At 41.2% G+C, this 17404-nt stretch overlaps 1 protein-coding gene across 2 annotated transcripts in view; it reads left to right on the top strand.

Annotated features, from left to right (window-relative positions):
- Positions 1–17404, top strand: part of CMSS1 (cms1 ribosomal small subunit homolog) — a 389163-nt gene that overhangs the window by 337717 nt on the left and 34042 nt on the right. For both annotated transcript variants that reach the window (XM_090276096.1, XM_090276097.1), the window contains exon 2: positions 12676–12764. In XM_090276096.1, coding sequence (XP_090132222.1) covers positions 12676–12764 — 89 coding nt within the window. The remainder of the gene's footprint in view (positions 1–12675; positions 12765–17404) is intronic.

Here is a 17404-nt window from a genome sequence, read left to right as displayed (position 1 = left end):
CAGCACACTCTGTGCTGATTTATAAGGTACAGTAAATACAGGTAAAGAGGCAAAAGGAAGGAAGGAGGGCCATGTAGTTCTAGCAAAGGCTTGCTCAATTGAATGATTCCAGATGAAGACAGGCTGGAGAATGTTAAGAGAAAGGGAATACCATGAATAGAAGCCAGCATAAGAAATTTCACAGAAATAAAGGTGGTCATTTTGGGGGAAGGATATTCCCCAGTTAAGATTGCCAGATTTAGCAAGTGAAAATACACAACAACCCATTAAATTTGAATTTCAGATAAACAGTAATTTAAATATTCCCCATGTAATATTTGAGACTTACCTATACTAAAAAATGATTCAGTGTTTATATGAAATACAAATTTAATGGGGCATCCTGTATTTTATCTCACTCTAGCCCTCAGGCTTCCTTTTTTTTTTTTTTTTAAGGACTCCTCATGACCTCCCTGGGCTTAACCCAACTGCCCTCCTGGCTGCAAGCCAGGAATGCAGCGACAGGGGTTCCCAGCAACAGGATGGTGCTGCAATCTGGGCCACAGCCAACCGCACATTTCTTAGCTTTTCCAGCATAACGATTTTGGGCTTCCTGAAGAAGAGGATGGATTTCCTTTAAAGATTTTTATTTTGAAATCATTGTAGATTCGCATGCAGTTGTTAAAAACAATACAGAGAGATCACATGTCTTCTTTCCCAGATTCCCTCAGTGATAACAACTTGCCAAACTATAGGACAATATCAAAACAAGGATATTGACATGAATACAGTTAGGATACAGAACATTTCCATCCCAACAAAAATCTGTCTTGTTGCTCTTCTATAGCCACACCCTCTTCCCTCCCAACCTACCACCTTAACTCCTTGTAACCACTATTTTGTTCTCCATTTCTATAATTTTGTAATTTTAGTAATGTTATATATGAGGGGGGACCCCAAAATAACCAGGATTATCTTCAGGAGGGCTGGACCTTTGTAGTACAGGCTTACTGCCCTACATGAGTGTTATAGGAACCCATCTGTATCAGTGTACCAGCTGGCGGTGTTGTGAGAGGCTGCATTCAGCTTCAGTGATTTTTTTAAGACTTTTTCAACACATTTGCCCATTTCCTAATGGGTGATTCACGAGAGCACCTGCCCACACCATGCTGAGGGTTCACCAGTTTTTGACCAAAAATGGCTGAAACCCTGTGCCCCACCCTTTCTATTGACCCAATCTCACCCGAGCAACTGTTTTGTTTGTTTCCTCTGATGAAAAAAGTCCTCAAAGGGAAACATCTTGCCAATGTGGAAGAGGTGAAACAAAAAATGACAGAAGCACTAAAAGGCATCAAATTGGACAAGTTCACAAACTGTTCTGATCAGTGGAAAAACATCTCAATGGGTATATTGCTTTAAAGGTGACTGAAGTTTAAACATGTAAGAATATATACACAAATTTCCGGCCAAGATAGAGGCATAGACAGACATGCTGCGTCTCCCTCCACAACTAAGAAGGAATACAACTACCTCAAAACTAGAAACAACCAGAAGTTCCAGAAAATCAAACTACATGGAAGTCCAGCAAACAAAGATATAAAGAAGAAATACTCATCCAGACAGGTAGGAGGGGCAGAGCCGGGGAAGAGAGGACTCAGTGTGGTGGTGGCAGCAGCAGACCGGTGGAAAGCGCAGTTACACATCTGGAAAAGTCAGCAGGGTCACCTGGGGAGTGTTCCCAGCCCCTCCGCAGATCTCGAAGCTCACTATCCCAGCACCGGGGAAAATCAAACCTCATTGCTTTTGACTGTGCAAACCAGTGGGGGTTGGGATGGAGGCAGAAAATGCCGGTCTCTCAGCAGAGTCCACTTATTTAAAGGGCCCCCACGGACCTAGAACATCCGCAAACCCACCCACTCTGGGAACAACGGCGAGGGCAACAGCTAGAGGGGCCCCAGTCTGGTGTGAAGGTAGGAGAAGTGCCTGGAAAAGAGGCGAGTGCTGGGCAAGTGGCATTGTTTCCTCTCAGACCCCTCCCCCGCATACAGCGCCACAACGTGGTGAAACAGGTCGCCCGCTATTGATGAATACCCAAGGCTCCGCCCCTTACAACATAGTAGGAGCGACAGCTCTCCCTGGGACACGGAAGCAAACAAAGACAGGAGAGTTCCAGCCAAGAAAGAGGCCTAGACTGACACGCTCCGTCTCCCTCCACAACTAAGAAGGAATACAACTACCGCAAAACCAGAAATAACCAGAAGTTCCAGAAAATAAATGGAAGTCCAATGTATGAAGTTATAAAGAGGTGGTGCTTGTCTGAACAGGTAGGAGGGGCGAAGCTGGGGAGGAGAGTTCAGGCTCTGCTGTCCACGGCAGCAGCAGCGACGGTGGCAGGACAGCGGTAAGCACAGACACCCGTATTTAGGGGGAGGTGAGAAGTGCCTGGGTAGCACGCCCAGCTGCAGACCAGACCCATCAGCTTGCGATTCCAAAGCCGGGGAAGGTAGACCCTCATTGCCTTGGACTGTGAGGCCTGAAGGGGGTGGGGATGGAGGAGGAGGCTCCTGGTCTCTCAGCGGAGAGTGAACCGCAGGAAACCATCTTGGACCCCCACCACCGCAGAAAACACCGCAGTGTGGTGAGATGGGTCACCTGGCTGTGACAAGTGCATGGGGCTTGCTCCCTATAGCATAGGAGGTGTGACAGCCCTGCCTAGGAAGTAAAGGTAAACACAAAACGGTCAGGATGGCACAGATCATGATAGAGATCCCGGTGACGCAGCTGACCAGACAGCAAATATCTAATCTAACGAAGCAGCAGATAGGAAATCTTTCCAAGGCACAGTTCAGAGCTTTGCTTATAAAAATGCTTACAGGCCTAACAGCAGATCTTAAACAAGATGGGGAAGGAATGAAGGCTAGTCCTGCTGAAATGAACAAAAACACATACGAAACCAGTGGTGAGAGAAAGAAAACCAGGGATCAAATCAACAAATCGGAACATAAGAAAGGAACAAACAGTCAACCAGTGCAGAAAGAGGAAATGAGGAAAATGAGGAGAGGCTCAGAAACTTATCAGACAGCTATAAGCGGGCCAATATCCGAATCATAGGGCTGCCAGAAGGTGAAGAAGAAGTACTAGAAATTGAAAAAGTATGTGAAAAGATAGTGAAGCAGAACCTCCCTAACTTGGAGAAGGAAATAGACTTATAGGTCCAGGAAGAACAGAGAGTTCCAAAAAATCTGGACCCCAGGAGAACCACACCAAGACACATTATAATCAAAATGTCAAAAATTAAGGATAAAGAGAGAATCTTAAAAGCAGCAAGAAAGAAGAAGAGAATTACATACAAAGGGGTCTCAATAAGACTGTCAGCTGATTTCTCAAAAGAAACTCTGCAGGCAAGAAGGGACTGGCAAGAAATATTCAAAGTAATGAAAAGTAAAAACCTACAGCCATGAATACTCTATCCAGCGAAGTTGTCATTCAGAATAGAAGGGCAGAGAAAGTGCTTCCAGGACAAAGTAAAACTGAAGGAGTTCATCAGATCCAAACCACTGTTATATGAAATGTCAAAGGGACTTGTTTAGCAGAAAGAGGATCAAAACTATGAACATTAAAATGAAAACTGTATCACAACAACCAACGACAGAAGCTAGGGAACTGAAACAAAGGCAGACTAGGCAACGAGCGTGGGAAAAGAATTATAGGCATGGGGAACACTTTGGGTGAGGTCAGTGGGGAGGGGGAAGGGGGAAAAAGGAGGGAGATGGTACAGGAATTAAGAAGCATAGTAGGAGGGAGTGGAGTAGACAGGAAGATGTTGAGAAGAACTATATGCACAACAAATGGACATGGACTAAGGTGGGAGACAACTTGAGGGAGGGGTGTCACTGGATGGAGTGGCACAAAGGGAAAAGAAATTGGGACAACTGTAATAGCATAAACAATAAAGCATATTAAAAAAATATTCTGACTTTTTTGGTTCCCCTCATAAATGAAACCTCACATATATAGCTTTTGGGATTTGGTTGTTTTCATTCAGCTTAATTCTCTGAGATTAATTTCTGCATGTATCAGCAGTTCATTTCTTTTAATTGCTGACTAATACTCCATGGTATGGATGTACCACAGTTTGCTGAGCCATTCACCCATTGAAGGGCATCTGAGTTGCTTCCAGTCTTTTGACTCTTATAAATAATAAATAAATAAATAAATAAAGCTATACAGGTTGTTGTATAAACATATTTTTGTTTCTCTGGGATAAATGTCCAAGGAGTGCAATCGCTATGTTATGTAGTAGTTGCAGGTTTAATTTTTTTTAAGAAACTGCTAACCTGTTCTCCATTTGTGGAATAGAAATGGCTATACCACTTTACACTTCCACTGCACTATGAGTAATCAATCCAGTCTCTCTGCATTCTCATTCACCAGCATTTGGTGTTGGTGCTGTTTTCTGAGTGTTAGTCGTTTATAGGTTTGTACGAATACCTCATAGTTCTAATTTGCATTTTCCTAGTGCTTAATGATGTGGAACATATTTTAATGTACTATTTGGCAAAATATATCTACTTCAGTGAAATATCTGTTCATGTGTTTTGCCATTTCCTAATTTCATTGCCTGGTTTTTTAGTGTTGAATTTTGAGTTTTTTTTAAAAGATTTTATTTATTTTTAGAGACAAGGGAAGGGAGGGAAAAAGAGAGGGAGAGAAACATCAGTGTGAGCTTGCCTCTTGTGTGCCCCCAGCTGGGGACCTGGCCTGCAACCCAGGCCTATCCCCTGTATGGGAATTGATCCAGCGACCCTTTGGTTCACAGGCTGGTGCTCAAATCACTGAGCCACACCACCCAGCGAGAATTTTTAGATTTTTTTTTATGCTGTCTGTCCTTTGTTAATAGGTGGTTTGTATCTATTTTTTTCATTCTGTATCTTACTTTTTCGTCCTCTTAACAGAGTCTTTGCAAAGCAAAAGTTTTCGATTTGGCTAAAGTCTAACATTAATTATTCCTTTTACTGACTGTACTTTTGGTGTCAAAATTAAGAACTCTTTGCCTAGCTCTAGAGCCTAAAGATTTTTTCCTAAAGGATTTATAATTTTACATTTTACATTTAGATCTGTGATCCATTTCAAGTTAATTTTTGTATAAGGTGTGAACTTATGTAAGGGTTAATTTTTTTGCCTATGGATTTTTTTGAATTTCTTGAAAGGATTATCTTTCCTTCCTTGGATTGCTTTTGTACATTTATCAAAAGTCAATTGGGGGAGAGAAGATGATAGCAGAGTAGGTAGCCGTGTTGTCTGCTTGCTCCCATTGCGGAAGGACTTGGAATACAAACATGGAGGGGAGTGAGTGAGTGCGGATTTCAGATAGCGCGAACAGGGAAGGGAGTGTGGGAACAGCGTGAAAGAGGGCAGAAAGCTCAGCCTGCGCTCTCCAAGTGGAGTTGCTGGGCCTCCCAGCGCGGCTCCTCTGCCTCACCACACCCTAAAGGGGCAGCTGCTGGCCGGCTCATTAGCGGGGATCTGCTTGGAAGCTTCCCCCTGCCATAGGAGCACCAACCAGCAAAGTGCCGGAGGGAGTCAGCGAGAAGGTTTGGTTGAAACAGCCAGAGACGTGGGAAGACAGCGAACAGCCCAGACTGTGAGAAATTGTATGAACTGAGTCTAGGTGGGGACACCCTGGGCTGGCAACCCTGCGCCCTGGGCACACGCATCAGGGTTCCACCAAACAAAAAAGCAGAACTGAGCCATGGAGAGGGGCCCATACAGGAAAGCTGCGGCAGAAATGCAGACCCGGTAGGGACCCCAGACAGGCAAGCTGTATGCACATGTGCATGATAGGGTGCTGCCAGCCAGAAATGCAACCCAGTGCTGCAGCTGGGAAGCAACACAGACTTTTTTGGAGAAGGAGCTGAGATAGGACCCAAGGATGGGCAGAGACTAGGGGCTTGCGCACTGGCTCACCAGCAGAACAACGTTGCTAAACAAGCCTGAGGATTGCTGGAGGGTGCCACAGGACAAGTGGGGAGAGACCCAACTCAGTGCGGCTCACAGCAGGGAGTGGCAGCAGGCCCACGAGTGAGAATATAGCAGCCCCAGAATCCAGCTAGATCCCCTCACAGCCAGCCAGCCAGCCAGAAAAGATTTGAAACCCATGGAATTTTGACCAGGGGCAGATCTAGAAAAAGAACAGCGCCCAAAGGTTGTACTGGAGAAAAAAATCTTTAATCTGCTTCCTACTTTCTTTCCCTCCTATTCTTCTTTAATTTTTTGTTGGTTTGTTTTTATGTTTTGTTTATCCTCCCTCTGACACTAAATATATTGCATATAACTGTTATATAAACCTAATACTATACACTTCCACTTTCTCACTTCATTCTGCATTCTTCCCTTTCTTTTTCAACATACAATGTAAATACATACTACTTACTGTCTTGCATAGCCTTGACCCTACTTGCTACTACTATTATTCTACCTTCTTCCCTCTCAAAAAATCATCTATCAGTTAAAACAGCTCTTATCAGTTTTTCATATAGTTGTAATAGTCTTAACCTCTTTACAACTATATTAATACTGGCTCATTTGCTAATGATAGTGTGATTGTGGGTGAGGGATATTTTTGAGGGTGTGGGTTTCTTGCATGGGTTGTGTGTTTATGTTTTAACAGCATCTCCACAAAAAAACTCAAGACAAAGTGGGCAGAGTGACTCTCAATCAACTATCAGAAGGAAGGTTCCACCAAAGAGTAACTGAAATATAACCAGACAGCTTAAACTAATGACATAAAGGGCATCCCAAGAGCATCAAGCTCAGGAGATCAAAGAGACTGCACCACTGAATCCCCCAGGTCTCCTAAACAGAATCTCATACCATGAAAGCAGGAAATCAAACCAGACAAATCCAAGAAACAAAAACAAACAAGAAGCATGGGAAGACACAGAAACAAGCTCCCAATGAAAGGAAAAGAGGAATCCCCAGAAAGACAGATAGACAAAACAAACGTAAGCCAACTATCAGACATGGAATTCAAAAGAATGGTTATCAGTAAACTTAATGAACTTGACAAACTCAGAGGAAACTACCAAGAACTCCAAGGAAGCTACAAGGAACTTACTGAGAACTACACCAGCATAAAAAAAGGACATAGAAACTATCAATAAGAACCAGGAAGAAATGAAGAATACAATTTCTGAACTGAAGAATGCAGTAGAATCAATCAATCAAAAGCTGGCTAAACAAAGCAGAGGATTGGATCGGTGAGTTAGAGGACAATGTAGAAAAAAATTCCCAGGCAATACAACAAAATTTTAAAAAATTGAAAAAGAATGAAGAGCGTTTAAGAGACTGAGGGACAACATGAGATGAAACAACGTTAGAATCATAGGGATACAAGAAGATGAAGAAGAGGAGCAAGGGATAGAAAACCTGATTAAAAAGTAATAACAGAAATTTTTTCTAACTTGATTAGAGAAAAAGTCGTGCAAGTCCAGGAAGCACAGAGGGTCCCAATGAAGATGAACGCAAAAAGGCCAACTCCAAGGCACATCATAAGTAAAATGGCAACATTCAAAGACAAAGTGAGAATCCTAAAAGCAGCAAGAGAAAAACAGCAAATAACACACAAGGGAGCTCCGATAAGGCTATCAACTGATTTCTCAACAGAAACACTACAAGCCAGAAGGGAATGGCAAAAAATATTTCAAGCAATGAAAAACCAAGGCCTACAACCAAGACTGCTCTATCCAGCAAGGTTCTCCCTCAAAATGGAGGGTGAAATAAGGAGTTTCCCAGTCAAAGGAAGACTAAATGAATACATCTCCACCAAACCAGCATTGCAAGAGATGCTAAAGGGAATGCTGTAAGAAAAAGAAGAAAAAGAGAGAGGGAGAGGAACACAGGTACAAAAGGAAATGAATAAATACATGTCAATAATAACCTTAAATGTAAATGGATTAAATGCTCCAATCAAAAGACATAGGGTAGCAGAATGGATACAAAAACAAGACCCACATATATGCTGTCTACAAGAGACACACCTCAAAAGAAAAGATTTACACAGACTGAAAGTGGTGGGATAGAAAAAAATATTTCAGGCACATGGACATGAAAAAAAAGCTGGGGTAGCAATACTTTTATCAGACAAAACAGATTTCACAACACAGGCCATAAAAAGAGACAAAGAAGGGCATTTCATAATACTTAAGGGAACAGTGCATCTACAAGAAGGATATCAACAGCAGCATATTCATAGTAGGGGACTTTAACACCCCATTAGTTACTCTCTAAAAGCTTTCAGTCTTACTAGGCTGCCCCTTTCCTGGTGATTTTGTTAAACAGAGAAGACATTTATTGAGACCTTTTATTGTCTGGTCCCAAATTGGCATTTTCAAGTTGCTGCTTGTTAAGCTCCAAGTCTTGAGATAATGAAGCAAAAAAGAAAATCCAGGGAGCTTGCTTCTATGTTCATTGGGCTTCAAAGTCCCTAGCAGGTCTGCCTTCTTCTTTCCACCTTTCAGAGACTTCCTATTTTGTTTTATATATTGGATTGGCCAAAAGTTCATTTGGTTTTTTTCCGTAAGATGGCCCTGGTAGCACTTAGTTGTCTTCAACTTCATTCAAAACAATTTTGTTAGATTGTATTATGACAGCTGTCATATGAATGCATTAAAAATAATGTATTTAAGTTGGTGAATTTTTGTGTATCCATTTTAATATTAAAGATGGAAGAAAATGAGCAACACATTAGGCACATTATGCTTTATTATTTCAAGAAAGGTAAAAATGTAACTGAAACAAAAAAAGATTTGTGCAGTGTAATGAGAAGGTGCTGTGACTGATTGAACGTATCAAAGTAGTTTGGGAGGATTTGTGCTAGAGATTTATTGAGGGACAATGCTGCACGGTTGGGTAGACCAATTGAAGTTGATAGCAATCAAATCAAGACATTACTTGAGAACAGTCAACATTACACCACATGGGACATAGCTGACATACTCAAAATATCCAAATCAATAAAGTTATTGGTGAAAATGAAAAAATCTGTCTTTTATTTTGGGAGGAAAAAAATTCAGACTTTTTGGCCAACCCACATAATGCCCAGGACTTTTAGCAGTACTTAGCAGGAGGAATAGGGGAAAATATTATTACTAATACCATCTCCCCAAAGGGAGAAGTTGTAGAAATACTTTTTTTAAAGATTTTATTTATTTATTTTTAGAGGGAGGGAGAAAGAGAGGGAGAGAAACATCAATGTGTGGTTGCCTCTCGTGCACCCCCAACTGGGGACCTGCACAACCCAGACTTGTGCCCTAATTGGGTATCAAACTGGCGACCTTTTAGTTCACAGGCCTGCACTCAATCCACTGAGCCACACCAGCCAGGGCTATAAATACTTTTAATGCCAACTTAATCACTCATTGAAAATTCCCTGTTAATTCTCTACCTTATACTATTAGGGAGAGGTTTTTTTTTTATGCTACACAGTTGAAATTATGTGTATTAAATCAGGTTCTCCAGAAAAACAGAACCAATGAGAGATAGATATCTATATATCTATCTATTATATATCTATGTACCTAAATATAGATATAGATATAAAATAAGGAATTGGCTCATGTTATTATGGAGGCTGACAGGTCCCAAAATCTGCAGGGTGAACTGGCAAGCTGGAGACTCAGGAGAGCTGATGGTGTAGTTCCAGTCTGAGGTCTGGTCGGATGCGCTCCAGATTCAGGAAGAGCCCATGTTTCAGTTCAAGACCAAAAGCAGGAAATATTTTCTTACTCAGAGGAAGGAAGGTCAGCCTATTTGGGCTTTCATTTGATATTCCACTCAGTATACCCTTTTAAATGTTAACCTCATTGAGAAACACTCAGAATAATGTTTGACCAGATATCTAGGCATCCTATGAGCCAATGAAGTTGACACAAAAGTAATCATCATGGTATGCAAACATTTAAAAACTCAAGATTACCAAAGGGGTTAATTTGGGCCTAACTATGAATTCTGGCCAAGGTTTACTCACAAAATCAGGTTTGGGGCTGACTCTGAGATATATAGAGAAACTCAAAGGGAATGAGTAAAGCCTTTCAAAGATTCAAAAATATAATTACAGAGAGGTATAATCTGGGAGGCAGTACAGCATTATGGAAAGTAAGAAACATGGTTTGCATGTTTCTTCAAGAGAACTTTATAAACAGGAAAATCATTAAAACTTATTTTTCCCAATTCTTTGAGTAAAAGTTTATATTTTCCATTGTTGAAAGGCTTTAAAATTTTTAAATAAGATTTTATCATGACCTATTATATAATCCTCTCTAAGCAGCAGCTTTCTTATCTCAAAAGAGGGAGTTTTATATTTGTAAAATCAGTGTGTGACTGTTCCATAACACAGGGAAACAATTTTTAACATAACTCCTGTTGAGTTCGATTTTTCAGCTGTTAGTTTTCTTCAATCACGTCAAGGTTTTTCTGTACAGCTTATCTTTTTTTAAAAAAATTATTTGTTTTATTTTATTTTTAGAGAGAGGGGAAAGGAGAAGGAGAGGGAGAGAAACATCACTGTGTGGTTGCCTCTCACTCGCGCTCCCAACTGGGGACCTGACGTGAAACCTATTCATGTGCCCAGACTGGGAATCGAACCAGCGACACTTGTCTGTACAGCTTATCTTAATGCGACCACTCTAGGCTGGATCAAGCCTAGATCAAGGGAAGCACTAGTGCTCTCCTACTGGCTGAGAGCAAACCTCCCTCGGGTGGAGAGGAGTGGGGGACGACCTTGGAGACCAGCAACAGGTTCATACTTGTCTAGGCTATTCAGTTACACATGACACAGTGTGGTGAGAGGTTGTGTGCCGCTCTATATAGTGAATCGTATTCCAAAGTGTAGTCCGAGTTCTTGTCTGTATACAAGGAGCTAGCAGAATTTATTATTTTATTTACATACATACTTATTTCCTATCCTGCAGATCATGTATGCCTCTCCTATTTCTTGTTGTAAGTGCCTAAACAACCCTAATTTGTTTTCTTATATCTGGCAGTTTCACCATTCCCAGTCAAAGGACAAACATCAGCACATTTGTCAGGCAAGCCTATTTTGCATATTGTAAACTAAAACTCGGTGATCAAGATAAGTCTTGGGCCCCTCACAAGGTGTGCAAGCAGTGTGTCAAGAGTTTATGGATGTGGATGAAGGGAACACGTAATAAATTGGTATTTGATATACCTATGGTTTGGCGAGAACCCAGAGATCATTCAAGTGACTGTTACTTTTGTATAGTGAAAACGTCAGGATAGAACAAGAAAAATAAATATAAAATAGAGTATCCTAGTCTACTATCAGCTATACGCCCAGGGCTTCATTCAGCTGAAATCCCAGTGCCAGTTTTCATTGAACTACCCTCTTTTGAAAAACAGAAATATGGTGAAGAACTAAATGAGAGCAACAATGAAGACTTTGAAATTGAAGATGACTCAGTTTGTAAGCGATTTGGTTAGCATGAGTTAAATTATTTGGCATGAGATTTGGGACTATCCAAAAAGGCTTCAGACCTCCTAGCATCAAGACTGCACGAGAAAAACTTGCTTGAAAAAGGAGCGAAAGTATCCTACTTTCAATCAAGAAAAAGTGCATTTCTGCAGCACTTTCGAAGTGATGGTGGATTTGTGTATTGCCATAATGTACATGGTTTAATGGAGGAATTGGGAATTCCAATCTAGAACACAACTGTATGGCGACTGTTCATCAATAGCTCAAAGAGAAGCTTGAAGTGTGTTCTCCACAATGGCAATTTATTTGTTGCAGTCCCAACTGGCCATTCAGTTTGCTTTTGTGAAGAATATGAAGACATAAAGAGAGTCATTGATCTGTTGCAATATCACAAGCACAACTGGATTATCTGTGTTGACCTTAAAATGGTCTGCTTCCTTCCTGGTCAGCAACTTGGATACACCAAGTATCTCTGTTTTCTGTGTATGTGGGACAGCAGAGCTCATGAGAAGCATTGGGTGGAGTCGAATTGGCCTCCAAGACCTAACTTCAAAAATTCTACATGAGCCACTTGTTGACAGAAAGAACATTATATTCCCACCCCTGCACATAAAGCTGGGTCTCATGAAGCTGTTTGTTAAAGCTTTGCCAACTGAAGGAGACTGTTTCAAGTATCTCATTTTGGCATTTCCTAGTCTGTCGTTTGAAAAGATAAAATACCTTAATATGTATGTTTGGTAGCAGGACTTTACTACTTGTACACAATTTGACTTATAGTAACAATATATAGCCTTTATATGAATAAAATAACTAAATAAACAGTCTATTCAGGTAATTTTTTTCTTTATTTCCTTTGTATGTACATTTTGTATGATTTTTGGGACAAAGAGGATATCCTGTACCTTAAAAAGTTGATATGATAGAGAAACACTGGGGTCATTTTTGGATTCAGACGCCAAACACTCTCTAATGTTAGACATCTGGATAATCTTCAGTTTTGCAGCTTTATAATAAGACTGCCATTTTGGTGCTAAAATCTCTATATTCATTTCGAATCATTTTCTTAACTAAACCTTCCAAGAGGTGGAATTGCTAAGGGACAGAACCTTTTAGAAAGGTGGTATACCAAGATTGTACTAGCAGTGGTAGCAATTGTGGGAGGGAGGAGAGAGGCTTTTCTAATTTTTAAACTTTATATTTTCCAGAAGCATCAGATGGTGAAGGAGGAGGAGACATAGAAATGACGCAGCCGGAGACAGCTCCAACTTCTCTCCTGTCAAAGAAAACCAAACAGGTGACAGTCACTGTGGGAAAGCCACAGCAGTTCAATTCTGTAGTCATCCTCTTCTACTCTCTTCAGTATTTCCTGTGCCTTAACATCAGTTGTTGGTCAGATTTCAGGGAAACTTTTACCTTCTCTGCCTTTGAAAAAGCCATGCTTCATCAATTATAAACAAGAAAGATCTATTTTTTCCCCTAATACACTTTTTTTACAATACAAATGTATTTTTATAATAATGTTATCTTAGATTTCTGTGTCACATTTTCACCAAATCTCCAGTCTTATTCTCTTAGGTACAGTTCCAAAAAGGAGACAGATTTCATAGATATTCAGAATTACCCCACACACACCATACACACTAATGCATGATTGCAGCACCTAGCCGTGCTGCCAGCAGGCTCCCAGGGCCACATGCCACCCAGCATTATGGTCCAAGGTATGATTTTTTTTAATATGCTTTATTGATTATGCTATTACAGTTGTCCCAATATCTTTTCCCTTTGTTCCCCTCCATTCAGTAACCCCTCTCCCTTCAGTTGCCCCACCCCCCCGTAGCCCATGCCCATTGGTTGTGCATATAGTTCTTCTCAATATCTTCCTATCTACTCCACTCCCTCCTGCTATGCTTCTTAATTTCTGTACCATCTCCCTCCCTCTTCCTCCCTCCATCTCCCCACTGACCACCCCCCAAAGTGTTCCCCATACCTATAATTCTTTTCCCACTCTCGTTGCCTACTTAGTGTGCCTTTGTTTCAATTCCCTAGCTTCTGTCGTTGGTTGTTGTGATATAGTTTTCATTTTAATGTTCATAGTTTTGATCCTCTTTCTCCTAAACAAGTCCCTTTAACATTTCATATAACAGTGGTTTGGATCTGATGAACTCCTTCAGTTTTACTTTGTCCTGGAAGCACTTTCTCTGCCCTTCTATTCTGAGTGACAGCTTCGCTGGATAGAGTAATCATGGTTGTATGTTTTTGCTTTTCATTTCTTTGAATATTTCTTGCCAGTCCCTTCTTGCCTGCAGAGTTTCTTTTGAGAAATCAGCTGACAGTCTTATTGGGACCTCTTTGTATGTAATTCTCTCCTTCTCTCTTGCTGCTTTTAAGATTCTCTCTTTATCCTTAATTTTTTGACATTTTGATTATAATGTCTTGAAGTGGTTCTCCCTGGGTCTAGTTTTTTTGGAACTCTCTGTTCTTCCTGGACCTATAAGTCTATTTCCTTCTCCAAGTTAGGGAGTTCTGCTTCACTATCTTTTCACATAATTTTTCAATTTCTAGTTCTTCTTCACCTTCTGGCAGCCCTATGATTCAGATGTTGGCCCACTTATAGCTGTCTGATAAGTTTCTGAGCTTCTCATTTTCCTCACTTCTTGTCTCCTCTTTCTGCACTGGTTGACTGTTTGTTCCTTACCTGTGTTCCGATTTGTTGATTTGATCCCTGGTTTTCTTGCCCTCACCACTGGTTTCGTATGTGTTTTTGTTCATTTCAGCAAGACTAGCCTTCATTTCTTCCCCATCTTGTTTAAGATCTGCTGTTAGGTCTGTAAGCATTTTTATAAGCAAAGCTCTGAACTGTGCCTCAGAAAGATTTCCTATCTGCTGCTTCGTTAGATTAGATATTTGCTGTCTGGTCAGCTGCGTCACCGGGATCTCTATCATGATCTGTGCCATCCTGACCGTTTTGTGTTTACCTTTGCTTCCTGGGCAGAACTGTCACACCTCCTACACTGTAGTGGGCAGAGCCTCATCCACTTGTCACAACCAGGCAACCTGTCTCACCACCCTATGGCGTTTTCTGTGGGGGTGGGGGTCAAAGATGGATTCCTACCATTCACTCTCCACTGAGAGACCAGGAGCCTCCTCCTCCATCCCCACCCCCTTCAGGCCTCACAGTCCAAGGCAATGAGGGTCTGCCTTCCCCGGCTTTGGAATTGCAAGCTGACGGGTCTGGTCTGCAGCCGGGCGTGCTACCCAGGCACTTCTCACCTCCCCCTAAATACGGGTGTCTGTGCTTACCACTGTCCTGCCACCGTCGCTGCTGCTGCCATGGACAGCAGAGCCTGAACTCTCCTCCCCAGCTTCGCCCCTCCTACCTGTTCAGACAAGCACCACCTCTTTATAACTTCATACATTGGACTTCCATTTATTTTCTGGAACTTCTGGTTATTTCTGGTTTTGCGGTAGTTGTATTCCTTCTTAGTTGTGGAGGGAGACGGAGCGTGTCAGTCTAGGCCTCTTTCTTGGCTGGAACTCTCCTGTCTTTGTTTGCTTCCGTGTCCCAGGAAGAGCTGTCACTCCTACTACGTTGTAAGGGGCAGAGCTTTAGGTATTCGTCAGTAATGGGTGACCTGTTTCACCACGTTGTAGCGCTGTATGCGGGGGAGGGGTCTGAGAGGAAACAATTCCACTTGCCCAGCACTCGCCTCTTTTCCAGGCACTTCTCCTACCTTCACACCAGACTGGGGCCCCTCTAGCTGTTGCCCTCACCGTTGTTCCCAGAGTGGGTGAGTCTGCGGATGTTCTAGGCCCTTTAAACAAGCAGACTCTGCTGAGGACAGGCATTTTCTGCCTCCGTCCCAACCCCCACTCGTTTGCACAGTCAAAAGCAATGAGGCTTGATTTTCCCTGGTGCTGGGAAAATTTTCCCTGGTGCTGAGCTTCACAGTCTAGTGAGGAGCTGGGAAGGCTCCTCAGGTGTCCTCCTGACTTTTTAAAATGTGTAACTGCGCTTTCTGCCAGCCTGCTGCTGTTCCCTTGCTGCTGCCACCACACCAAGTCCTCTCTGCCCCGGCTCTGCCCCTCCTACCTGTCTGGATGAGTATTTCTTCCTTATATCTTTGTTTTCTGGACTTCCATGCACTTTGATTTTCTGGAACTTCTGGTTTTTTCTAGTTTTGAGGTCGTTTTATTCCTTCTTAGTTGTGGAAGGAGATGCAGCATGTCTGTCTACGCCTCCATCTTGGCCGGAAGTCTCCATTGTATGAATTCTTATCATAGGATTTGCCGCCTTCACAGAACCTCAAGTGGCCATTTGATAAATTTTATTTCCTGGACCTATGATTTTCATTTCTTTTTAATCTTCCTACCGCCCATTCACATCCATTTGCAGCTTTTCCACATGTGTCCCTCAAACCTGGACTGATTGCCACTGTGATTTTTTTCTGTAAATTTTAGTTTGTTTTTAACTTTCTTATTTTTAAATTACAGTTGACATACAATATTATATTAGTTTGAGGTGTACAAGCCCATGATTAGACATTAAGTTTATATAACTTACAAAGTGATCGCTCCAATAAATCTAGTATCCATCTGACATTATATATAGTTATTACAATATTATTGACTATATTCCCTATGCTGTACTTTACATCCCATAATTATTCTGTAACTACTAATTTGTACTTAATCCCTTCACCTTTTTCACCTAGTTCCCTAACACCACTCCCATCTGGGAACCATCAGAATGTTCTCTGTATCTGTGAGTCTGTTTCTGTTCAGCTTGTTTGTTTATTTTGCTTTTTAGACTCCACATATAAGGGAAATCATGTGGTATTTGTCTTTCTCTGGCTTACTTCACTCAGCAAAGTACCCTCTAGGTCCATCATGTTGTTGCAGATGGCAAGATTTCATTCTCTTTTATGGCTGAGTCATATTCCATTGTATATATGCACCACTACTTATCCTCTCATCAATAGATAGACACTTAGATTGCTTCCATATCTCGGCTATTGTAAATAATGCTTCAGAAAACATATAGATGTATATGTCTTTTTGATTTAGTGTTTTAGATTTCTTTGGATAAATGCCCAGAAGTGGAATTGCTGGGTCCTCTTTGTCTCTTGTTATAGCCTTTGTTTTAAAGTCTGTTTTGTCTTGTATAAGTATTGCTACCCCAGCTTTGTTTATTTGGTTAAGTTTTCATAAAATATCATTTTTCTATCCATTACTTTCAGTCTGTGTGTCTTTCTCTCTAAAGGGAGTCTGTTGTAGACAACACTTTCGTAAGAGTCTTGTTTTGTTATGCATTCAATCACCATATATCTTTTTATTTTAAATACTCAACTGAGGATATGTCCATTGATTTTAGACAGAGAGGGAGAGAGAGACATCAGTGTGAGAGAGAAACATAGATCAGTTCCCTCCCATATGCGCCCTGACCAGGGATCAAACCCGCAAACTAGGTATGTGCCCTGACCAGAATTGGAACCTGGAACCTTTTGGTGTACAGGGTGACATTTCAACCAACTGAACCACCAGGCCAGGGCACCACCATGTCTTTTGATTGGAGCATTTAACCCATTTGCATTTAAAGTAATTGTTGATAGGTATTTATCACCATTTTATTGTTCATATTCTTTATCTTTTATCTTCTTCTTAAATAAGACCCTTTAACATTTGCATGTAATACTAATTTGGTAATGAAGAACTCCTTTGGCTTTTTCTTGACTAGGAAGCTCTTTATCTGTCCTTCCACTCTAAATAATAGCTTTGCTCAATAGAGTAATCTTGGTTATAGGTCCTTACTTTTCATCACTTTGAATACTTTTTGCTAATACTTTTCTGGCCTGCAAAGTTTCTGTTGAGAATTCAGCTGACAGTCTTATGGGAATGCCATTGTAGGTAACTGCTTTTTTTCTGCTGCTTATAAGA

Source organism: Furipterus horrens, unplaced genomic scaffold (genome assembly GCF_987537825.1).
Source record: "Furipterus horrens unplaced genomic scaffold, mFurHor1.1.pri manual_scaffold_1, whole genome shotgun sequence".
Lineage (NCBI taxonomy): Eukaryota > Metazoa > Chordata > Mammalia > Chiroptera > Furipteridae > Furipterus > Furipterus horrens.
The sequence above is the reverse complement of the archived record's forward strand: the minus strand, read 5'-3'. Positions and strand labels throughout refer to the sequence as shown.